The sequence below is a fragment of the Salvelinus sp. IW2-2015 genome, linkage group LG5, assembly GCF_002910315.2.
Source record: "Salvelinus sp. IW2-2015 linkage group LG5, ASM291031v2, whole genome shotgun sequence".
NCBI classification, from domain to species: domain Eukaryota; kingdom Metazoa; phylum Chordata; class Actinopteri; order Salmoniformes; family Salmonidae; genus Salvelinus; species Salvelinus sp. IW2-2015.
In genome coordinates this window covers 26,644,409-26,669,453 of record NC_036844.1, presented here as the reverse complement: position 1 = coordinate 26,669,453, position 25,045 = coordinate 26,644,409, and the positions used below count along the sequence as shown (strand labels likewise).

Here is a 25,045-nt window from a genome sequence, read left to right as displayed (position 1 = left end):
GTAGTCAGGGGAATAAAAATCCCTGCTCTCCAATTAATTTATTGCATGCGACAATGCAGTTCTGTTCGCTCAAAGTCATACTCGCAAGCTCTCAAGTTTAATTTGCGTGCACCACGCTGGCCTGCGTTTGCGGGACCCGTCCTCTGCTCGCTCGACCACATTGATTCTCTCTCAACTCAAGTGTTTGCTCACACAATGATCTTTCATCTTGCTCGCCCCTAAACACCCCAACTGAGTCAGATGCTGAGTGACTGATTGGGAATGGACACACACACAGACCAACAACAACAATACCCACACCCCTGGGAACAACATGCACAAACAAAAAAATACACAAGCAAATAAAACACACACTTACTCCTTTCTCATACACAAATCACATGCACTCCTACTCTGGGGGTGTAACACTCTTGCTATATAAGGCAGTGTAAGGGGGTAATAAGGATGACCATGTGAAGATGCAGAGAGCTCAGTCTCCTGACACTGTGTATCGGTGTTTCCTTTCTTTTCCCAATCTTTAAAATGTTTTAATCTGAAACGCTTAGCCCAGTTAAGCAMGCTTTTATCCTCAGCCAATTAGCAGACGATTCATTAAATATTGAGCAGTCTGTGAAGGATGAATTTTTAATGCCCATTTGAGGGGGAGAGTTGTACAACAACTTCCCCTGGAGCGATGACAGACTGCACTCAGAACGGTTTACAGTCGTTTACCAAGCATACACGACTGCTTTAGATGTCAGAAGCCCCCTGCCATCCCTAACCCCACACACTCACTCACACAGACAAGACAGAGACAGCAACAGGAGAGTAGGATATGATGGAGGAACACCAGACAAGAGATAAGATGCGGTGCCTTAGACCGATGCGCCACTCGGAGGGCCCAAAAAGCTATACTCCAATCAAAACAATTATCCAAATACAGGAACTTGTTCTCCACAGAACACGTTGGTATGTGGTTTTGGTTTGTCCAGACAAAACCAGTCTGTCAAAAGTTGCGAACTCACGTCTAAATTCTCAAACTAAATACATCCTGCAATTCCAACCTCAAAAAGATTTTCTAAAAATAAAACAACTTGTCTATCTAAAAGCTAAATGTTTGTTTTTGACTTTATAATTCTATTTGAGGTTCCACATGTTGTCATGGAAAATAAATGTTATTTCCAACAACCAATGAGCAACTCCGCCGTAAAACCAGCTGCATATTGAACGTTGAGATTGCCTTAAGGCCAGTCTCTTTGGCAGTGACATCATGTGGCATGTTAGCTAAAAAGACTGGTACCCAGATAAGAGACATTCAATACCCTCCTGGATCAGGATCCATGTTGCCTAAATGGTTTTGTGCGTTAAAAAAAAGCATAAAAAAAAAAGCATTACATTTTTTTTTTGTATACACACACTGAATAAAAATTATAAACACAATATGTAAATTGTTGGTCCCAATGTTTCCTGAGCTGAAATAAAAGATCTCAGAAATGTGCCATTCGCACAAAAAGCTTATTTCTCTCAAATATTATGCACAAATTTGTTAACATCCTTGTTAGAGGGCATTTCTCCTTCGCGAAGATAATTCATCCACCTGACATGTGCGGCATATCAAGAAGCTTATTAAAACAGCATGATCATTACACAGGTGCTAGGGACAATAGAAGGCCACCCTTAAAATGTGCAATTTGCACATTTAAGAGTGCAATTTTGTCACACAACACAATGCCACAGATGTCTCAATTTTGAGGGAGTGCGCAATTGGCATGCTGACTGCAGGAATGTCCACCAGAGCTGTTGCCACAGAATTTAATGTTAATTTCTCTACCATAAGCCACCTCCAACGTCATTTTACAGAATTTGGCAGTAGGTCCAACCGGCCTCACAACCGCAGCCAACGTGTAACGACGCTAGCCTAGGACCTCCACTCCCAACTTCTCCACCTGCGGGATCATCTGAGACCAGCCACCCAGACAGCTGATGAAACTAAGGGGTATTTCTATCAGTAATAAAGCCCTTTTGTGGTGAAAAACTCATTCTGATTGGTTGGTCCTGGCTCCCAAGTGGGTGGGCCTATGCCCTCCCAGGCCCAGCCATGGCTGCGCTCCTGCCAGTCATGTGAAATTCATAGATTAGGGCCAAATGAATTTATTTAAATTGACTGATTTCCTTATGAACTGTACCTCCATAAAATCATTGAAATTGATGCATGTTGCGTTTATAATTTTGTTGAGTATATAAATAAATAACCACCCAACCCTACACGAGACAGTAACAGACAAGACAGAGAAAGTGACAGAAGAGGGCAGATGGAGAGAGAACAGAGGTGGGTTGAGCACAGAGACTGTATTCCCTTCTAGCTGATCTATACATTCTAATTAGTTGTATTTACTTGTACAGATTATAACAGGTGAAATACAAATAGTGAAAAGGTCAAACATGGTTAACAAAGAATTATCAGGTGAGGTGAAAAAGCCTGTGAAATTACTATTAAAACAATTGTTTACTTTGACACTTTACCAGGACAGGACTAGACAAGAGACATCAACAGACAACACAGAGAAAGTAGACTACCACTTAAAGCTGCTCTATGGATTCTAATTACTGTTAAGTGTGTGTGTGTGTGTGTGTGTGTGTGTGTGTGTGTGTGTGTGTGTGTGTGTGTGTGTGTGTGTTAGGTTACTGTGGGATTCTTCAATCAGTTTGGCTCGTTGGCCAGGTCAGAGTATGTTTGAAGTTGTTGAGTGGTATGGTAGTTTTTGGCAATACACTGTAGATGTATGTACTCCAGTGTAGAGACCCACAGTAGCTATTGTAATTGAGTACTGGAAGTGCCTGCTGTGGTAGGTGGGAAGGTGCAAGTTACCTGAAAAATATTTTCTCTCTTATATCTCAATGTTCATCTCAATGTGCACCAAATCCATGCATTTAAGCTGTTGAAATTCCTATGTTGTTGCTAATTGAGGATGACCCGGACCCCCCTACTTGCATTGGGCTAAACCCCCAAACATCTTCAAATGAATTGATGCGGAATTACCGCATGCTTGCCAGAATATGTGAGAGTCTGAGCTTTGATAAAAGAGGAATTTGCTTTAACAGTGTGGGACAAATCCAGGCCAGGTTCTCAATGGCTTTCATAGTGTTCATTTCGCGTGGATTCCAACCTCTGCACAGGTGGGAGGGGATCGAGGAACGAACGAGCGGACTACACGCACGCGACCTTTTATGAGGGTGCAATCATGCGTGAAGACCACTCCCTCTCTCACGCAACCCTGACATAATAGCAGTCTGCCAAAAACAGGCATTTCCACGCATAACAACCCCATTGCCATCTCCTTACTCTCTATGGACAGAAAGGGTATGCTATGGTTTTACACTGGTCTATATTTAACTATAGGAGGGACACCGATCTGTTGAATAGGACCGGTTTCCAGTAAACTCCAGGCAGTCTTCCTCGACTGTAATCCTCTCCAACGAAGTCAGTATCCACACCACCACTCACTTCCACCAGCAACAACTAGGCCTAGGCTAGTCTAGTCTACAGTTGGATATTGAGTAAACCCATGTAAATTCGAGACCTGAAATCGAAGCTCACAAAATAATAATTCAGTGTCCCAAAGGTATGTTCCCCATGAGGTGGTAATTGTAAAGCATTTAATATCTGTCTTCAAATGCCACTCTGCATGCAATGTCACCAATATAACCTACTGTTCTTCATGCTTTGATCGGCAGTCAAGGAACGGTGTCCTTTGCATTATCTATTCAGTCAGTCATAATCGGACAGCAATGTGTTTTGGGGGGAAATGTATAACAAATCTAAAGTACGGTATGCTAGCCTATGTGAAATTAAAGTTTAACCACTTACCTCTTGTTCAATGTATTCCAATAAATAGGTTCCATGTTACTTGCAGTTATTCCCAGTAAATCCACAAGAAGAAGAAAAATAAATCCCAAACCATTACAGCCGTCCCAAAACGCGAAAGCCATTCCTGTTCCTTGGCTCTCTACTGCCATTTTACCCCCGAAAAAAGAAGGGACGGGGAATCGAGTTAGACAAAGAGTGCGAACGAAGTTCACTAAATCCCTCGGAGTGCACAGCTATAGCGTGACTTGGGCAAACAGCTAAGGAAAAACTTCAACAACAAAAACAATCAACCAGAGACAACACTCACAGTAGTTGGAATGTGTGAGGGGATACAATGTGTCGACCTCTCTAGTCTTGCGTTTAAAGTGCATCAGCGGCCACATGTAGGGTTCTGGTTTGAAACGTGTCTAGCAATTACGGGACATTGCATGATGATAAGGCGACTGTCCACCCACTCTCCAAATGTCACCACCCCGGACAAATGAATATGCACCGATTGTCCAGATTATCAGCGTAAATTCCTACCAATAGGCTACCTTGAAAGGATACTTTTGGATAGTGGGCGTTTATCTATTATTTTGCAAAGTGCCATAGACTACCTTGCCATCCGGATGCACAGGCTTGCTCGCTCCAATTTCCCTCTGCACACATACAACATTGGACTATGGTATATAAGCGAGCATTCACTGACCCAAATTGATAATTGCCTGTCCTCTGTGCTCTCATAAACACTGCAGCACTTGAATGCTTAACGCGTTATTGCTTTCAGAGTTGTCTCCATTATTTTATCCCTTTGAGTCTTAGCGGACAAAAATAGCCCCTTCCATCCGTCCGTTATCTTTTATTATGGCACAATATTGGTTAAACTTCTTCTAGCAAACTTGAATGACAGGCGAAGTGTCGGTGTGAAAATTGGCGCATTCAAAAATAATGCATCCCGGTTAACTTATTCTGGTCTCTTCTCCTGTTCACAATACCGCTTTGGGTTGGTTGCATCCTTCTCCAACGCTCTGAACTCAAAATATCGTACTATGGTTCACACTGATAGAGAGCAGCTAGGAGAAGGGGGAGGGATGGACTGGAGTGGTCTATGCCAACCTATATGTGTGTGTTCCAGAGTGTAGCTCTATTGTCAACCTGGTCTCAGAGCATTTCGTATTATTATGTACTTACATCCAATATACTCCATTTAGTAAGATATGTTACAATATGTAAGACAGATGGTTATTTAAGGAAAAACAAAAGTAGGGTGGTTGGTCGGGGTGGATGGGTATGCATATAAAAGTCGAGCAACCCAAAGGTTACGAGTTTGAATCTCATCACAGACAACTTTGTAATTTTTACTTTTCAACCACTTACTACTTCGCAACTACATAGCATGTTAGCTAACCCTTTAACCTAACTCCTAAACTTAACCCCTAGCCTAGCTAACATTGCAAGCTAGCTAACGTTTGGCACCTAACCAGAATTTGTAACATACGTTTTGCGAATTCGTAACAAATGAATTGTAATGTGTTACATATATGAAATGGATTCTGGACATCCACAAATGAATACATATGAAATGTAACATTTCATACTTGGAGGCTCAGATTTATGTACACAATAATACACAATGCTCTGAGACCAGGTTGCAGCTATTGACCATTATCCTCACACATTCCTAGATGAAAAATGCCCTCTAATCATTAGGAAACATTAGTCTGAACTTCCATCATTTACAATTTCTATCCTCCTTTCACCATTATGACAGGGGGGGGGGGGGGGGGGGGGGGGGGGGCTCACTTGGGCCAACCATGTCCAAGTGATGTTTTTGAAGGGCTATGTCCCTAGAGTTGGAAAATGTGTGATTGCTGCACTGCTATGGTAGCTTTCTGTGTGTTATCATTCTCATCCCTCCATCCCTTTCATTTTCCCAATAGGGATTTTACCCTATGACAAACAATGGTCAGTATACAACAAGTTATTGCTCACTTAAACCCATTYATAATATCATTGGAGAGGTCAAAGGTAATTTATGTTGACCTGAACGTTCCAAAAATGTCTCTGGTGGGTAACTGTGAAGCATTTTTTTCCTAATATGGCCACCATACAATTAAATGTGGTCTTACCCATTTGAATTGTAATTGTTTTATGCCCAAAAACATCTTAATATGTTCCTAGTGATGTTGAATACACAACCACATGAGCCAGATATAAAGATGTCAAATTATTCACAGAATTGTGGTAACATCTTCAGAAATGCAGACAGATCTTTGGGCACATTATTCAATTATTCACAGAATTGTGGCAATCTTCTATAACTGGCACACCTGGCTCATGTGGTTGCATACTCTACATGACTTAACATGAAGATATTTTTGGACATACTACAATTATGTTTCATACAGGTATGGTCATGCGAAATTGGCCAATAAGACCACAGAGTTGTTTCGCAGCCGTATTGGAAAAAGATGAGTGAATTCTGTGACGGACCTGAATCTACAAATCTTTTTAAAACCCTGTTCTAGCAATGTGTGTGTGCAATTTGGTGCCTATAGCCACAAAGTTACAAATAAAAAAAACATAGCTACCCCAGTAAATGGAATTCGATGGCTAAGCTTCCAACATTCTAATGTCAATGGCACAATATGGGTGGTTTAATGGAATAATGTGTCCCTGAACAAAGTGGGGGTCAAAATCAAAAGTAACAGTCAGTATCTGGTGTGGCCACCAGCTGCATTAAGTACTGCAGTGCATCTCCTCCTCATGGACTGCACCAGATTTGCCAGTTCTGGCTGTGAGATGTTAACCCACTCTTCCACCAAGGCACCTGCAAGTTCCCGGACATTTCTGGGGAGGGAGCGGCACTAGCCCTCACCCTCCGATCCAACAGGTCCCAGACGTGCTCAATGGGATTGAGAGCTGGGCTCTTCGCTGGCCATGTCAGAACACTGACATTCCTGTCTTGCGGGAAATCACACACAGAATGAGCAGTATGGCTGGTGGCATTGTCATGCTGGAGGGTCACGTCAGGATGAGCCTGCAGGAAGGGTACCACATGAGGGAGGAGGATGTCTTCCCTGTAACGCACAGCGTTGAGATTGCCTGCAATGACAACAAGCTCAGTCCGATGATGCTGTGACACACCGCCCCAGACCATGACGGACCCTCCACCTCCAAATCGTATCCCGCTCCAGAGTACAGGCCTCGGTGTAACGCTCATTCCTTCGACGATAAACGCGAATCCGACCATCACCCCTGGTGAGACAAATCCGCGACTCGTCAGTAAAGAGTACTTTTTGTCAGTCCTGTCTGGTCCAGCGACGGTGGGTTTGTGCCCATAGGCGACGTTGTTTTTGGTGATGTCTGGTGAGGACCTGCCTTACAACAGGCCTACAAGCCCTCAGTCCAGCCTCTCTCAGCCTATTGCGGACAGTCTGAGCACTGATGGAGGGATTGTGCATTCCTGGTGTAACTCGGGCAGTTGTTGTTGCCATCCTGTACGTGTCCCGCAGGTGTGATGTTTATATGTACCGATCCTGTGCAGGTGTTGTTACACGTGGTCTGCCACTGCGAGGACGATCAGCTGTCCGTCCTGTCTCCCTGTAGCTCTGTCTTAGGCGTCTGAGTATGGACATTGCAATTTATTGCCCTGGCCACATCTGCAGTCCTCATGCCTCCTTGCAGCATGCCTAAGGCACATTCACGCAGATGAGCAGGGACCCTGGGCATCTTTCTTTTGGTGTTTTTCAGAGTCAGTAGAAAGGCCTCTTTAGTGTCCTAAATTTGCATAACTGTGACCTTAATTGCCTACCGTCTGTAAGCAGTTAGTGTCTTAAAGTCCGTTCCACAGGTGCATGTTCATTAATTGTTTATGGTTCATTGAACAAGCATGGGAAACAGTGTTTAAACCCTGTACAATGATCTGTAAAGTTATTGGATTTTTACAAATTATCTTTGAAAGACAGGATCCTGATATAGGGACGTTTCCTTTTTTGCTGAGTTTATCATTTGAAACAATTTCATGACACTTTAGAACCACTTGTCAAACAAAGTTAAACATTCATCAAGGTTTCCATTTTAAAAGCATTTTATACAGCTATTTCTGATATGTACCCTATAGGTKAAAGTTATGTTGACCGTAACTTTCTTAAAATGTGTCACAGATTTTGTCCCAAATATTGTGGCAGATGCAGTATGGCTAATCTCGGTTAACCCAGAACTAAAGTCTCACGTAATTGGTCAGCTGCTTGATTAAATTCTGGGTACATATGTGTTAAGAGAACCGATTAAGAAATTCTAGAACAAATATTGGAACTGGAACAAGGAGCTCCATCTCTCTTTGCAAGTTACGGGCCGAATGTCCCTTCCCAAATTTGAAAGATGCTAACGCCTAAGAAAACGTGATTTGTCCACATAACCAATGACAAAAAAAACAGAACTACTGCTAGTTATCCCCCACATCAAATTCCTGCAACAGGTTCTACAGTACTAGTTATTTTTACGTAGATCTACGAGAGATTACATATGAAATGACTAATGTGCAGTAACAAGCTTGTAGCTCCCCCACCAGTTATTCTGTCTTTTTTTCACCTTTATTTAACTAGGCAAGTCAGTTAACAAATTATTATTTACAATGACGGCCTACCAAAAGGCAAAAGACCTCCTGTGGGGACGGGGGCTGGGATTACAAATATAGGATCAAACACGACAAGGGGTTCCCAAACTTTTTCACTTGGCGCCCCCTTCTAGCATTGGCGAACATCCCGCCACCCCCCTGCGCGCACACGCGCCACATCTATTTCAAAGGGCACAAGGACTGTTCACACCCCTCTTGGTGGAGAGAATTTTGCAGGTTTAAAGCTTATTTCCTGCAATTCTACACATTTTGTAATGGTGTGCAAAGAAAACTGCAGTTTTAAAGCACATTATCTTAGAATTCTATACATTTTGCCATGTCTAATGATGTGATATGAGTGACAGAATTACAACAATATCTATGGGCAATAAAAAAAAAAAAAACTTGCCTGCTGACATGGGCTAGTTGATCTGAACATTTCTGACAAGTTATAGCTTTAAGGTATGCAATGACTGGCATGACAAGAGGAACTGATGAAACACACACACACCCCAAAAAAGTAGTGCCCCAGTTTGGTAACCACTGCTGTATCAGATGCTTTTCCTTTACAATGTAACAATTCAGCAGCTCATTTCCAGTGGTTTGATGATTGGGAAAGCAAAAAGGAGTGTGGAGTATAGGACAATAAAACTGAACATACCATGCCCCCATGTGGGCAACATGTAAAACTGCAGGCAGATACACATGATTTAGTGTTAAAAAGGAAAGACAGACCAACAAAGAACATCCGTCTTGCACAGTAGATCGCCTGCTGGGTGTTGACAAAAGCTGGCAATTCAACATGTGGAATCATCCGGAAAGGAACAGAACATTTTCTGTGGTCAGATGCAATATGACGGCAACCCGCTGCGCACGGTCAACATGTGTTGATCGGTCTTCCCTTTAAAACAATATGTAGAGAATGTGACACGTTAATATTGCATTTCACACATTAGTTTATTTATTCTGTTACACTTCTCTTCAAAGTAAAAACTATTTACAATGCCCAGCCCCATCTACAATTCTGCTGTGTTTGAGTAGCAAGAAGAGGTAATAAACATAACATTTCCCCAAAACTTCTTTAAACCAATTTTGCATTACAAACATTCCTCTAATAGTTTTAGCATTCTCTTTTTACAGCATTCTCACTAATCCCCATTACTTCAATCATTTTACTGCTCAGCTAGAACATTAAAGGATGTCCCAAACCAACCCAGCCATCATTCCATACACTCCATCAGGTCAAACCTATTACTACGTAGGGGTGGTGGGGAGGGGATATCACTCATGGGCAATTTTATTCTGTCCAGTTAAGGCAAGTAAAACCAAATGAGTCAAAAAATCTTACACAACAACCAGTAAAGTCAAATTAAACATTCACTATTTACATCCAGGAGTTGAAACTTGCCAACCAGATCTGTGTGTGGGTGCATGTGTATGAGTCTTAACTCCTGGTTGAGACCTCGATCAGCTGGGTTCAGTCTTCCTCTGTCTAGTCCAGTCCAGGACAAAGCTTGTGTCTGGGAGTCTCTCTCCTTTACTGTCTGCTCCTCTGAGACAATCCCATGTCCAGCTGTGGTCCAGAACAGCCCAGTCATTCAGGGTATGAGAGCCCACACGTCTTAGCCCACGATACACCTCACTTTGCAGCTGGTCATCCAGCAGAGGGGCCACTACATGGACCAAGCAAGGAGGTGGTGGCGGCGAGTGTCCATGAGGTATCCTCCTGGCCTGCAGAAACAAGACATAACTATTAAAACAAGGATGATTAAACACTATAACCCGGATCATAATAGATTACTATCAGACTAATATTAAATCCCAGACCCCCATGGGTATAGCATGAGGAACAGATCGGCTTGTCCAGACACCAGGATATATCTAGGAGATGTCCAACCTCATTAAACGGACACATCTTGAGGAACCTATTAATTACCCAACTCTCCTCTGAATAACTATCATTGTTGGTACAGCAAGCTATTAAATAGAATCTTTAGTCAAATCATTTATCTAGCTCTCCGGGGACTCTACCTGTCCTACATGCCACTTCAGGTAGCCAGTAACCTAGAAATTCAGCAAAAGTAAATCTAAAAAATAATATACATTTCCCCCAGTGAGCCCCTTCCTAAAAGCAGATGGCCACATCAACTTGCCTTCTGCACTGACCTTCAGAGAGCCACAGTATTGTTCTGATACGCCGAAGAATCTGGTTCACTTCGGTGTCAAGGTCATCCTTAATGCTGTCCTTTCTTGTGGAGAATGTCCAGGGAAAGGCAATCCTTGTCCAGTAAAAGAGTGGAAAAGGAGAGGCTCCTTGTCTCCCTGACAGGGAGACAGGGGCATCTCACAAACCTGTCCATCTCCCTACACTCTGTTCTGTAACTAAAACCAACAAAAGCACAAGTGGAAGATGAACAAGTTTTACCACCCCCCCGTCAGTCCATTGTCCAGTAGTTTTGGATTTCAAAAGGTTCCAATTGTAGGCCTGTTATAAAAATATGTTCTCTCCAGTATATTTTAATTTCTTCGAACATTTGTTGAATCTCTTTAAAATGTCCATAATTTAAAACAGGCAACCTATAGTCACATGGTTCCAGCCCACCAAACCCCATGAGACATGTCGCACAGTATGTTGTACAGAGGGGGATCAGCTATGGCTAGGAGGCTGGCCTGAGGAACTAGTCTGTGGAGGAGGCTCAAGGAGCATGAAAGGAGTCATAATAGATTTTTTATCCATCTCCGGATCTCTTCTTGAAGAACCCATGAAAAACCCATGGATTCAAATAACCACATATTAGTTGTCACCATTCTAAAACAAATTGTCCATTCTCCCTTTTTTTTTTTTTAAATAAAAAATACAATCCAGAATTTAAAAAATGGTTAAAGCGAAGACAGTTTCAGTTTGCAGATGAAGTACCGATCATTCCTCCGGCCACATCTTCAAACACTCCATTTTCACAAGTTGTAGGCAATTAGAGAGAAAGAAGACAATTAATGAAGTTGCAACCCAGACATTCAAAGATCAAAAGGAGACAGATTAATCTTTTGAAAAACTACTGCTACATTTCCCATACCATTTCCTCGGTATATAGGTTTGTAATGAGTCCATCATGTTTGAAAGGATTTGCCGCTGTATCCAGAGACTATCGAGGACTATCGACAACATTGCTTGGTGATAGACAGACGTCTTCATCTTATTACGAGAAGTTCTTCAGAGAGCAGTAGGCAGTGTGTTCAGCAGTGTCCACCTTGGTTTAATTTACAGTATCTCATCTTCAGGGACTCTAATACTTTATCCCCACAACTCTCCGCATTACCATTTGTTTAAAGTCTGGCTTCATCTCACTGCACTGTTCTGTTTTTGGAATACATTCATTTTATATATATATATATATATATATATATAATATATATATATATATATATATATATTTAAGAAGCAAAAAAAAACAATATAAAAATACAAAAGCTTAGCAGCCTCAAAAGTGCTCCATATCATCAAGTCCAAATACTTTTCCACTTTGTTTTAAACAGACAAACATATTCAAAAAGCAACAAGAGAAAGGACTAGCTATAAAAAAAAAAAAAAAAACAGGGTTCACACAAGCAGTGGCAATAGCTTGCAAAACAGCCTGGAAACAGGAAAGCAAGACCTCAACACTGGCATGTCGTTAAAGGCAATAGATCCCCTTGAAAAATGCAAGGAACATCTCTGGTCTTACCAACTTTCATAACCACAAGGAAGATAATTATTAAACATAACTATTCATGGTTCTTTTAACAAGAGTGAGATTGAGAGACAGGGCCTGTACTGCAGTAAAATATACCTCAGAAATCTGCCTTGAAATAAGACATTTGCTTTCACAGTTCAATCAGCGAATCAGAGCCTGTATACCTCAGTGACTCGTCGCGAGAGAAAAGCATGAGGGCAGCAAAGCACCAATGCCAGAACACGAGCGGCCAGTCAGGTAACTGGACAGAAACGCAGACCATCATGAAGTCATCTAGGGGATGAGGAGCTGGTGAAAGATTGGATGAAAAGAGCCCTATCCACTCCCACTCTCGCTTGAAGAACCCATGTACAAAAATAACATGCACACATTCATTGGCTACTAATCACTCATACATCTAACATGGGCACAAATTGCATACATTCTTCACAAAGTAAAAAAAGTTTCATGGAACAAAGTAAAAACATGGCCTTTTTATGCATCTCTGTAAGCAATAAAAAGTGTGCAGGCTTTGAGTCTACCACACAGACACCAGCATTCAGAAACATATTTTTCTTCCACTACTTACAAAAACAAACAAAAGTTGTTGTGGGTAAGTGCAAACATTCAAGTTTTTTCTTAATAAAATGTACATTTGCTATAGCTTTACATTCTATATCAATGTTTAAAAAACAACAGTCTCTCTTTTCAAAAAAGAATATACTTTCTAAAACAAATGCTCATCACTCCCCCAACCCCTCACCATTATTATCAGAGATGTAACCTCCAGTTCCTTACTTGGGTATGTTTGCACACACACATCCACTTGTGTATATTCATATCATAGACATAATATATGCACAATATATGCACATTTTGCATCCTAAAACCAACAAAAAAACAAAAAACAAGCAAAACTTCATTTCAAATATTGAAACCCCATGTAATAAAGTGCATTAGTTTAGTTTAAGGTGCTTAATTGTAAGAAGTGCGGAAGGGTACTCCTCTCTGCACACCCCTACCGGCCCCTCTCACAGAGACGAGGGAGAAAACAGTACTTTACCAGGTCCTCATCCAAGAGGGGGCAAAGTAGCTCAGCAGTGCACATTCGTCATTGTGTGTGTGCGTATGTCGGTCTGTGAATGTGTGTGTGTGTGTCGTATGCCAGGTATAAGGCCTCAGGTGGATTCAGGTAGATGCTGTGGATCAATAATCTTCTACTGTTTCCATCTCGCCCAGGCTCATCCTCTCCCCTGCGCCKAGGAATGAATATCCTGCAGGAGAAACACCATGGTTCACTTCTATTCACATCCAGCATGGATTCCACTACTTTGAACATTTGGAAAGTACATTTCAGAAGTTAACGGTATTCTGTGGATGGAATCCAAAATGGGAGAGTAACTAAATACATAAATATCACTATATATTTTTTAKATTTATTTCACTTTTATTTAACCATGTAGGCTAGTTGAGAACAAGTTATATAAGAACTTCCTGATTACATTACACGTATGATAATTGTTTATGTTCTGTGTCAATGAAGGGTGAATATGGAAAGTTACTGAGGGAGGGGAAGGGCAACAGTTAGTCTTTGATAAGGCAGGCCAACTGCAGAACTACGGAGGAGCAAGGAATTCGGTTCGAGGTCAAGTCAACCGAAGTGAGAAGAAACCGCGGAGGCGGGCCAGAGGGGCACACCCTAGCGACCCTGCTACTACAGTCCTATCTCACACACACATACATGCACATGAAGGTTCTAGCATCAGGCAGGACCATGACTACAACAGTGAGAGGAACCAATTAAGTTACTGCCTAGCAACAGAGATGTATAGGCTGTCTAGATGTGTAAGGAGTTGACCGTGCCTAGGTGACAAATATATGTGCTTGTATCGTCATATATTGTCTTTGCAGCTATACGACCCAATGGGATGAATAAACTTGGCCTGTGAGGCTTCTTCCAGTTATTACTCTTTGATAAGACCCTAACACCTGTATATAAAAAAATCAACTATTCAATACTTCACTCCATTTAGTTTACTTTTCACTGTGCTGCGAGACATTTAATAAATATACWGTATGTATTATTGACTGAGTGTCCGCGTACCTAAGATACTGGGGTCGGAGTGAAGCATCATGGTCTGTTTCTTCTTCATCTTTGCAGCCTGGCTGTCATACATTCCTCCCTTCCCCATCTGGGCTGCCTGGAACATGGACTACACAGAAGAGAGGGGGGAGGAGAGAGAGAGGGGAGAGAGAGAGAGAACAACGTGGTTACTGACAATGTATTGGGTATTTGCAAATTCCAATAAGCGCTCCAACATTAGAAAAGGATAGATTGATATTATAAAAAGAGTGTTGATCATGACTTGAGGTGGAGCCTACCTGTAGAGGAAAGTTGTTCACGGACAGTCCTGGAACTTCTTTTGATAGCTGGTGGGGGAGAGGGATGTTGGTTACTGATAATGTCTTACACATCCACACCACAAACACCCCCGTTGGACTTCTTCACATTTTATTGTGTTACAAAGTGGGATTAAAATCGATTTCATTGTAATTTTTTGGTTAACGAAATACACAAAATACGCTAATGTCCTTTGCAGCTCAGTTGGTAGAGCATGGCGCTTGTAATGCCAGGGTAGTGGCCATGGTAGTTTGATTCCAGGTACCACCTATACGTATAAATGTATGCACACATGACTAAACTGCTTTGGATAAAAGAGTCTGCTAAACGGAATATATATTTATTATTATACTGAACAAAAATATAAACACAACATGTAAAGTGTGCTACTCTTAAAAGTGCAGTTTTGTCACAACACAAAGCCACAGATGTCTCATGTTTTGAGGGAGCGTGCAATTGGCATGCTGACCGCAGGAATGTTCACCAGAGCTGTTGCCAGAGAATTGAATGTTAATTTTGATACCATAAGCTGCTCCGTCGTTTTACAGAATTTGYCAGTACGTCCAACCGTCCTCGCAACCCCAGACCACATGTAACCAAGCCAGCCCAGGACCTCCACATCCGGCTTCTTCACCTGCAGGATCGTTTGAGACCAGCCACCCGGACAGCTGATGAAACTGTGGGTTCGTACAACTCTAGAATTTCTACACAAACTGTCAGAAACTGTCTCAGGGATGCTCATCTACGTGCTCGTCATCCTCACCAGGGTCTTGACCTGACTGCAGTTCGGCGTTGTAACCAACTTCAGTGGGCAAATTCTCACCTTCAATGGCCACTGGTGAAGAGCCAGACGGCGTGTATGGCGTCGTATGGGTGAGCGGTTTGCTTATGTCAACTTTGTGAACAGAGTGCCCCATGGTGGTGGTGGGGTTATGGTATGGGCAGGCATAAGCGTCGGACAACGAACACAATTGCATTTTATCGATGGCAATTTGAATGCACAGAGATACCGTGACGTCATCCTGAGGCCCATTGTCATGCCATTCATCGCCGTCATTACCTCATGTTTCAGAATGATAATGCACGGCCCCATGTCGCAAGGATCTGTACACAATTCCTGGAAGCTGAAAATATCCCAGTTCCTTAATGGCCTGCATACTCACCAGACATGTCACCCATTGAGCATGTTTGGGATGCTCTGGATCGACTTGTACGACAACGTGTTCCAGTTCCTGCCAATATCCAGCAACTTCGCACAGCCATTGAAGTGGAGTGGGACAACATTCCACAGCCCACAATCAACAGCCTGATCAACTCTATGTGAAGGAGATGTGTCACGCTGCATGAGGCAAATGGTGGTCACACCAGATACTGGACTGGTTTTCTGATCCGTGCCCCAACTTTCTTTTTAAGGTACATGTGATCAATAGATGCATATCTGTATTCACGTCTTGAAATCCATAGATTAGGACCTAATGAATTCATTTCAACTGACTGATTTCCTTACATGAACTGTAACTCTAAAATACTTGAAATTGTTGCATGTTGCGTTTATATTTGTTCAATATACATATAACACACACCTGCTGTTGCTGCTGCTGTCTCTGGTGGTTGGCTTTCTGTTTGGCACGCCGCTCCAGGAACTGCTTGGCAAACTCTTTGGCTTCCACAGTGTCGCCCAGGTAGGAGCGGATAAAGTCAAGGACTTCGTAGGGAGACTCCACCTCCTTCAGATAGGCCACGATGGTGGCTACTGCTCACAGGAAGACCACAGACATTTACACTTAATACCAGGGGAAAAGGTTGAGCAAGAGAGAGGAAATTCTGGAGCCAGGGAGTCTGGCAACTAAGGAGATGTTTGCGTAGGTGTGAGTTTCTTTTAGGAAAATGTGGTGCCGGGCGGCAAAATCTTAATTAGGGCTGTCCCCGACTAAAATGGATCTTGGTCGACCGAAAGCAGTCTGTTCTTTCGACCAATTGATTGGTCTAAAATTTCAAACGTGCATATTTCTATATATAGACATACCTTATGCGTTTTAATCAAATCAACTCTATGCATTTAGCTTACGGTTTGATGAAATAAGACAAATGCCTGAAGATGGTGCAGGAGAGCTAGATAACCATGAGGAAAAAAGTCAACCTTTCTCATGTGGAATGCCAATTTATCTTACCATTTCTACCGATCTGCGTGCCAGTTATGGTTTTCATATGCACATTTTCATTAAACCATTTTATAATAACGTCTTAATATCTCAAAATCATTGTCATGTGGTTAATCAAAATTCTATCCAAATCTAAATAAAAATTATACAAACCTAAAAAGTAACTGCTATTGTCATTGCCAACTACGTAAAAATAGCCTACATAAAGCCAACAATAAAAACATTGCAGCCTCCAGGTAGAAAATCTGGTGATAAAAATAAATATCCTATAAATCACAACGGCTACACATGGCCTGTCTGCAACAAACTTGAAACATTGGCTCAACTAGTAACTTGGGTCCAGCCCGAATGTGCTAGCGAACTTGCAACATTATATAAAATATTCTGGGGGCTCAGAGTTACAACGTGCCAGTGAGCTCAGGACAGACACAGCTGTAGGCTATTTGTGCATGGGATAAGAAGCAGTTCTTGACTTGGACAGCAGCTCACCGGAGCTGAGTACCAGCACCTCAAATGTTCTACTGCTTGAGCTCCTGTTCCTCTTATAGAATATTAGCTCAAAAGTATTGTGGAGCTCTTGCACCTAAATATTTTTCTTTATTTAACTAGGCAAGTCAGTTTAGAGCAAATAATTATTTACAATGATGGCCTACTCTGGCCAAACCTGAACGACYCTGAGCCAATTGTGCACTGCCCTATGGGACTCCCAAACACGGCCGGATGTTATACAGCCTGGATATAACAGTATATAAACAATATAAACAGCACCAGCACCCAAAATGACTACCGGAAACTATTTCAGTCCAAGTCAAGACCTAATAAGAAGTAATCAGGAAGGCCTTTTTTAATGACATTTCCACTTGATCAGAGCATGACATTTTTCCCTTTCACTCCGAGTGCTTTCTGTTTGAGGCGAAGAAAACCTTACTTTGAGAAGCTCCACGGGTCATTAGCACTGGTGCGTTAAGCCAATCAGAAACTATCAGATTCCCAAATGGGCACATTTATATGCCTACATTTACATGCAGGCCAGGTAGCCTATAGGTCTACTTCTATGCGTGCGCATCCTAACATTGACAGGAGCGCTCTAGACAAAAGACGCTGACTAAATTCACAAAACTCGTAAATGGAATGAAATAAACAAACTTGTTTCTCACAAATGTAGCATAGGTTGTGCACTCTACAAACAATGTGTCCACTCTYACAATGAGAACGGGAAGGCTGGAATAATAATATTGAATGCATTGACAGAAATTACCGTAACCAAAGTGACAAACATTGTAGTTTAGGAATTAATGGTAAATGTACTACTGGTAATTTATGTAATTGGGAATTAATATACACTAGCAATCAAACAATTCACACAATTAAGTTATGAAACAATGAATGTGCACAAATTGGCGAGAGAGCGCGCATTCTGGAGAGACAAGTGCATTGTGCATCTGGGCGCATGATCAATCCAATGTCTGCATAGGCTATGCAGCATTTACGGTGATACGGCCTCAGCAGCAGTCAGGGCATTCATACTAAACTCAGCAAAAAAAGAAAGTCCTTTCACTGTCAACTGCATTTATTTTCAGCAAAAGTAACATGTGTAAATATTTGTATGAGCATAAGATTCAACAACTGAGACAAACTGAACAAGTTCCACGGACATGTGACTAACAGAAATTGAATAATGTGTCCCTGAACAAACTGGGGGTCAAAATCAAAAGTCAGTATCTGGTGTGGCCACCAGCTGCATTAAGTACTGCAGTGCATCTCCTCCTCATGGACTGCACCAGATTTGCCAGTTCTGGCTGTGAGATGTTAACCCACTCTTCCACCAAGGCACCTGCAAGTTCCCGGACATTTCTGGGGGGGGGGGGGGACGGCCCTAGCCCTCACCCTTCGATCCAACAGGTCCCAGACGTGCTCAATGGGATTGAGATCTGGGCTCTTCGCTGGCCATGGCAGTACACTGACATTCCTGTCTTGCAGGAAATCACACACAGAACGAGCAGTATGGCTGGTGGCATTGTCATGCTGGAGGGTCATGTCAGGATGAGCCTGCAAGAAGCATACCACATGAGGGAGGAGGATGTCTTCCCTGTAACGCACAACATTGAGATTGCCTGCAATGACAACAAGCTCAGCCCGATGATGCTGTGACACACCGCAACAGACCCTCCACCTCCAAATCGATCCCGCTCCAGAGTACAGGCCTCGGTGTAACGCTCATTCCATCGTTGATAAACACAAATCCGACCATCACCCCTGGTGAGACAAAACCGCGACTCGTCAGTGAAGAGCACTTTTTGCCAGTCCTGTCTGGTCCAGCGACGGTGGGCTTGTGCCCATAGGCGACGTTGTTGCCGGTGATGTCTGGTGAGGACCTGCCTTACAACAGTCCTACAAGCCCTCAGTCCAGCCTCTCTCAGCCATTTGCGGACAGTCTGAGCACTGATGTAGGGATTGTGCGTTCCTGGTGTAACTCGGGCAGTTGTTGTTGCCATCCTGTACCTGTCCCGCAGGTGTGATGTTCGGATGTACCGATCCTGTGCAGGTGTTGTTACACTTGGTCTGCCACTGTGAGGACGATCAGCTGTCTGTCTTGTCCCTCTGTAGCTCTATCTTAGGCGTCTCACAGTACAGACATTGCAATTTATTGCCCTGGCCATATCTACAGTCCTCATGCCTCCTTGCAGCATGCCTAAGGCACGTTCACGCAGATGAGCAGGGACCCTGGGCATCTTTCTTTTGGTGTTTTCCGTAGAAAGGCCTCTTAGTGTCCTAAGTTTTGTCGTAGATGAATCAGAATTAGTTAGGTAACATAGATAAATAAGATGTTTTATTTATTTCATAATATGCAGAATATCAGAAAGGGAGAAGGGCTCCACTATGTCTGTACGCTAGTCACTCCCTTCTTTTGCCATTGGGGGGAGGATTATGGCAGTGTCTGGAATCATTGTATTACCCTTCTGATGTGTTGAACTTATCTTTCATAGTATATGACCTAGAGGTCCACTCCCCTTTTATTGAGCTTCTCCAGGAGTGGGGAGAAGAGGGGGTGTATTTGAGATGGGAGTATCTAGAATTGACAATTGATATATGCCATTGGATGAGGTAATGTTTTGGTCCTAAGTGGTACCAAGAACGAGATTAGAATCTCGTTTTAGGAGACCAAACTGAACGATAATTTACAGCTAATGCTATCTGGATGGGATACTCCTCTTTCAAGTAAAAGGTTCTTTGTAATTTTCCTAAGATCTGCTGTTCGTCATGTAAGTTGAAAGGGGTGTATCTTGGCTATAAAAGATACTAAGAATTGTTTTGTAAGGACTCAGAGAATTCATTTATAGACACTGAATTGATCTGAGAGTAAAAAGGGCTATGGTGAAGCTCATATAATTAAAGATGGACTTTATAATATAACTCTGACTTGTGTGGTTTTCTCTATCATCACGTAGTTATACAGGAAATTACCACGACACTTTGCATAACTGTGACCTTAATTGCCTACCGTCTGTAAGCAGTTAGTGTCTTAACAACCATTCCACAGGTGCATGTTCATTAATTGTTTATGGTTCATTGAACAAGCATGGGAAACAGTGTTTAAACCCTTTACAATGAAGATCTGTGAAGTTATTTGGATTTTTCCAAATTATCTTTGAAAGACAGGGTCCTGAAAATGGGACGTTTCTTTTCTTGCTGAGTTTACTTGCGCTTCGTGGAGCAGTGCAGAGCTGTTGTCAAGGAAGTGAGTTTGTGTTTTCTTTCTACAGGATATACCGCCCTCAACTACCGTCAACCAATCATGTCAATGCGGAGTTATACAGAGCCCACTGCATTGTTACATAATGTGGGAGGTGCATGGCGATGCAGTACGGACCTGGATTTGGCCTCTGCATGCCACTGGAGGCTCCGCAATGGAATAGTTCTGAGATTGGCGCAAATATATAAACACACACAGTGCATTAGGAAAGTATTCTCCTACAATTGCATAGCCTTCAGAAATGTTGCACAACATGAGCTCATGGGCTCTCATGAAGTGTTAGATTTTTAGATTTTCTAATACATTTACATTGATGTCAGAGTGATTAGAGGGATAAAAAGCATGAGCTTGCGCACACCCAAGAAACCAATTCAGCGTAGAGATGCTGAATAACGGTGAATAAACTGTAAGCTATAAAAACAAAGAGTCGCACACTCTATATGTATAACCTCCCAGTAATTCATTGGGTAAAAAACAACCAACTTTTTGGCATCACAGTGCCTTCTTTTTATAGCTTAGAGTGATTAGAGGGACAATAGAGTGCTGAGTACCAGGCAGTTAAGCAAGTTTGGTAGGCTACAAATGACCAGCAGCAGCATCAGAGCTTGGAGAAGCCTAATTACCGTGACTAAACGGTCATGTGGAATTTGACTGGCTTCATGACTCGTGACCGCCAGTGTGGCGATAATACAGCCCTAAGGCTGATGCAAAATGTTTCTTCACATTATAAGCGCAGCAACGTTAACAAGACAGTAGGTTACGCGAGAGTGTTCATTCCACAATGTTGTCAAAAGCGCACCGCACACGCAACCGGTTTAATTTGACAGATGAAAATATCCATTCAAAATTTTGAAAGAGGGGAGATCTAAAGATGCAACAACTAGCATGGGTTGCTAATATGACTAGAACCGTGCCTTTGGCTGCTGGACAATGAAAAAAAAGTTGATTTGAAGACAAATAGAACATGAGAGAAATAGGCTACAGGTTGCAATATGCATATGGTCATGTAGTCATGAAATCTATGCAGCCTACTCAATCACTTTTTATAGCTACTGTTTACAGGCCTCCTGGGCCATATACAGCGTTCCTCACTGAGTTACCTGAATTCCTATCGGACCTTGTAGTCATAGCAGATAATATTCATATTTTTGGTGATTTTAATATTCACATGGAAAAAAGTCCACGAACCCACTCCAAAAGGCTTTTGGAGCCATCATCGACTCAGTGGGTTTAGTCCAACATGTTCTCTGGACCTACTCACTGTCACAGTCATACTCTGGACCTAGTTCGTCCCATGGAATAAATGTTGTTAATCTTAATGTTTTTTCCTCATAATCCTGGACTATCGGACCACCATTTTATACGTTTGCAATCGCAACAAATAATCTGCTCAGACCCCAACCAAGGATCATCAAAAGTCGTGCTATAAATTCTCAGACAACACAAAGATTCCTTGATGCCTTCCAGACTCCTTCTGTCTACCCAGGATGTCAGAGGACAAAAATCAGTTAACCACCTAACTGAGGAACACAATTTAACCTTGCGCAATACCTAGATTGCAGTTCCACACTAACAACTGAAAAAATGTGTCATAAGAAACTAGCTCCCTGGTATACAAAATACCCGAGCTCTGAAGCAAGCTTCCAGAAAATTGGAACGGAAATGGCGCCACACCAAACTGGAAGTCTTCCGACTAGCTTGGAAAGACAGTACCGTGCAGTATCGAAGAGCCCTCACTGCTGCTCGATCATCCTATTTTTCCAACTTAWTTGACGAAAATAAGAACAATCCGAAATTTATTTTTGATACTGTCGCAAAGCTAACTAAAAAGCAGCATTCCCCAAGTGAGGATGGCTTTCACTTCATGAACTTCTTTGAGGAAAAGATCATGATCATTAGAAAGCAAATTARGGACTCCTCTTAAAATCTGCATATTCCTCCAACGCTCAGCTGTCCTGAGTCTGCACAACTCTGCCAGAACCTAGGATCAAGAGAGACACTTAAGTGTTTTAGTACTATATCTCTTGACACAATGATGAAAATAATCATGGCCTCTAAACCTTCAAGCTGCATACTGGACCCTATTCCAACTAAACTACTGAAAGAGCTGCTTCCTGTGCTCGGCCCCCTATGTTGAACATAATAAACGTCTCTCTATCCACAGGATGTGTACCAAACTCACTAAAAGTGGCAGTAATAAAGCCTCTCTTGAAAAAGCCAAACCTTGACCCAGAAAATATAAAAAACTATCGGCCTATATCGAATCTTCCATTCCTCTCAAATTTGAGAAAAAGCTGTTGCYCAGCAACTCACTGCCTTCCTGAAGACAAACAATGTATACGAAATGCTTCAGTCTGGTTTTAGACCCCATCATAGCACTGAGACTGCACTTGTGATGGTGGTAAATTACCTTTTAACTTCTTATGGCTGCAATCCTGCTACCGGGATCGATATGACAACAGCCAGTGATAGTGCAGGGCGCCAAATTCAAACAGAAATCTCATAATTAAAATTCCTCAGACATTCATGTGTCTTATATCATTTTAAAGGTAATCATCAGATGACACTCATAGGACTTCATGTTACACAATACATGCATGTTTTGTTTGATTAAGTTCATATTTATATTTTAAAAAATCTGAGTTTACATTGACGCGTTAGATTCACTAGTTGCAAAACCATCAAGTGACTTTGCATAGCCACATCGTTTCAACAGAAATACTCACCATAAATATAGATGATAATACTGATTATACACATGGAATTATAGATATACCTCTCCTTAATGCAACCGCTGTCAGATTTCAAAAAACTTTACGGAAAAATAAACCACGCAATAATCTGAGACGGAGCTCAGAACAATAGCCAAATTAGCCGCCATGTTGGGGTGAACAGAAACCAGAAAATACATGATAAATGTTTCCTTACCTTTGATGAACTTCATCAGAATGCAGTCCTAGGAATCCCAGGTCCACAATAAATGCTTGATTTGTTCGATAATGTCCGTTATTTATGTCCAATTAGCTACTTTCGAATTGTTTACCAAACGCCCTAACCAAAGCCTCAAAGCGCGTCCACTATAACGTGACGAAATGTCCAAAAGTTCCGTTACAGTCAGTAGAAACATGTCAAACGATGTACTGAGTCAATCTTTAGAATGTTGTTAACATACATCTTGAATAACGTTCCAACCGGAGAATTACATCGACTTCAATTGACCGATGGAACGGAGCTCCCTCTCACATGAACGCGCAAGTTCAATGCGTGGGCACCTCATGGAAGTGATTACTCATTCCTGTCTCCTTCGGGCCCCCTTCACATTAGAGTCATCAGACAAAGTTCTATTGACTGTTGACATGTAGTGGAAGCCGTAGGAAGTGAAAACCCATCCATATCTCTGTATTTTCAATGAGAGCTTGGTTGAAAATCTGGCACCCCCAGAAAATATCCAAACAGGAAGTGGAACTTCAGGTTTTTGCCTGCCATATGAGTTCTGTTATACTCACAGACATAATTCAAACAGTTTTAGAAACTTCAGAGTGTTTTCTATCCAATACTAATAATAATATGCATATATTAGCTACTATGACATAGGAGCAGGCCGTTTACTCTGGGCAACTCTGTGCACCTTTCATCCAAGCTACTCAATACTGCCCCTTCAGCCATAAGAAGTTAATGGCGTCAGACCGAGGCTCTGCATCTGTCCTCGTGCTCCTAGACCTTAGTGCTGCCTTTGATACCATCGATCACCACATTCTTTTGGAGAGATTGGAAACCCAAATTGGTCTACACGGACAACTTCTGGCCTTGGATTTAGATCTTTATGTCGGAGATATCAGTTTGTCTCTGTGAATGGTTTGTCCTCTGACAAATCAACTGTACATTTCGGTGTTCCTCAAGGTTCCGTTTTGGGACCACTATTGATTTCACTATCTATTTTACCTCTTGGGGATGTCATTCGAAAACATAATGTTAACTTTCACTGCTATGCGGATGACACACAGCTGTACATAGTCTGGCCCAGGAGTGTGAAGGTGAACGGAAAGGCTCTGGAGCAACGAACCGCCTTGCTGTCTCTGCCTGGCCGTTCCCTCTCTCCACTGGGATTCTCTGCCTCTAACCCTATTACAGGGGCTGAGTCACTGGCTTACTGGTGCTCTTTCATGCCGTTCCTAGGAGGGGTGCGTCACTTGAGTGGGTTGAGTCACTGACGTGATCTTCCTGTCTGGGTTGGCGCCCCTTGGGTTGTGCCGTGGCAGAGATCTTTGTGGCTATACTCGGCCTTGTTCTAGGATGGTAAGTTGGTGGTTGAAGTATCCCTCTAGTGGTGTGGGGGCTGTGGTTTGGCAAAGTGGGTGGGGTTATATCCTTCCTGTTTGGCCCTGTCCGGGGGTATCATTGGATGGGGCCACAGTGTCTCCTGACCCCATCCTGTCTCAGCCTCCAGTATTTATGCTGCAGTAGTTTATGTGTCGGGGGGCTAGGGTCAGTTTGTTATATCTGGAGTACTTCTCCTGTCTTATCCGGTGTCCTGTGTGAATTTAAGTATGCTCTCTCTAATTCTCTCTTTC

The 25,045-nt window shown here is 42.3% G+C and overlaps 2 protein-coding genes and 1 long non-coding RNA gene across 4 annotated transcripts in view; all 3 read right to left on the bottom strand.

Annotated features, from left to right (window-relative positions):
• The window catches only part of LOC111964134 (ephrin-B2-like), a 55,432-nt gene extending 50,518 nt beyond the window's left edge, over positions 1 to 4,914 (bottom strand). Inside the window, exon 1 of the mRNA XM_023987872.2 lies at positions 3,848 to 4,914. Within this exon, the coding sequence (XP_023843640.1) occupies positions 3,848 to 3,996 (149 nt within the window). The 5' untranslated portion in view covers positions 3,997 to 4,914. The remainder of the gene's footprint in view (positions 1 to 3,847) is intronic.
• A 4,471-nt stretch (positions 4,915 to 9,385) lies between these two features.
• Positions 9,386 to 11,846, bottom strand: LOC139027764 (uncharacterized). Its single transcript, XR_011479912.1, has 2 exons — positions 10,601 to 11,846; positions 9,386 to 10,178 (listed from the first exon to the last, which is right to left on the bottom strand). It is a non-coding gene; the product is annotated as an uncharacterized lncRNA (long non-coding RNA).
• A 790-nt stretch (positions 11,847 to 12,636) lies between these two features.
• LOC111964133 (GRB10-interacting GYF protein 1) overlaps positions 12,637 to 25,045 on the bottom strand; it is a 38,783-nt gene continuing 26,374 nt past the window's right edge. For both annotated transcript variants that reach the window (XM_023987871.2, XM_070443637.1), the window contains 4 exons: positions 16,142 to 16,311; positions 14,540 to 14,587; positions 14,262 to 14,370; positions 12,637 to 13,431 (listed from right to left, as the gene is read on the bottom strand). In XM_023987871.2, coding sequence (XP_023843639.1) covers positions 13,364 to 13,431; positions 14,262 to 14,370; positions 14,540 to 14,587; positions 16,142 to 16,311 — 395 coding nt within the window. In that variant the 3' untranslated portion in view covers positions 12,637 to 13,363. The remainder of the gene's footprint in view (positions 13,432 to 14,261; positions 14,371 to 14,539; positions 14,588 to 16,141; positions 16,312 to 25,045) is intronic.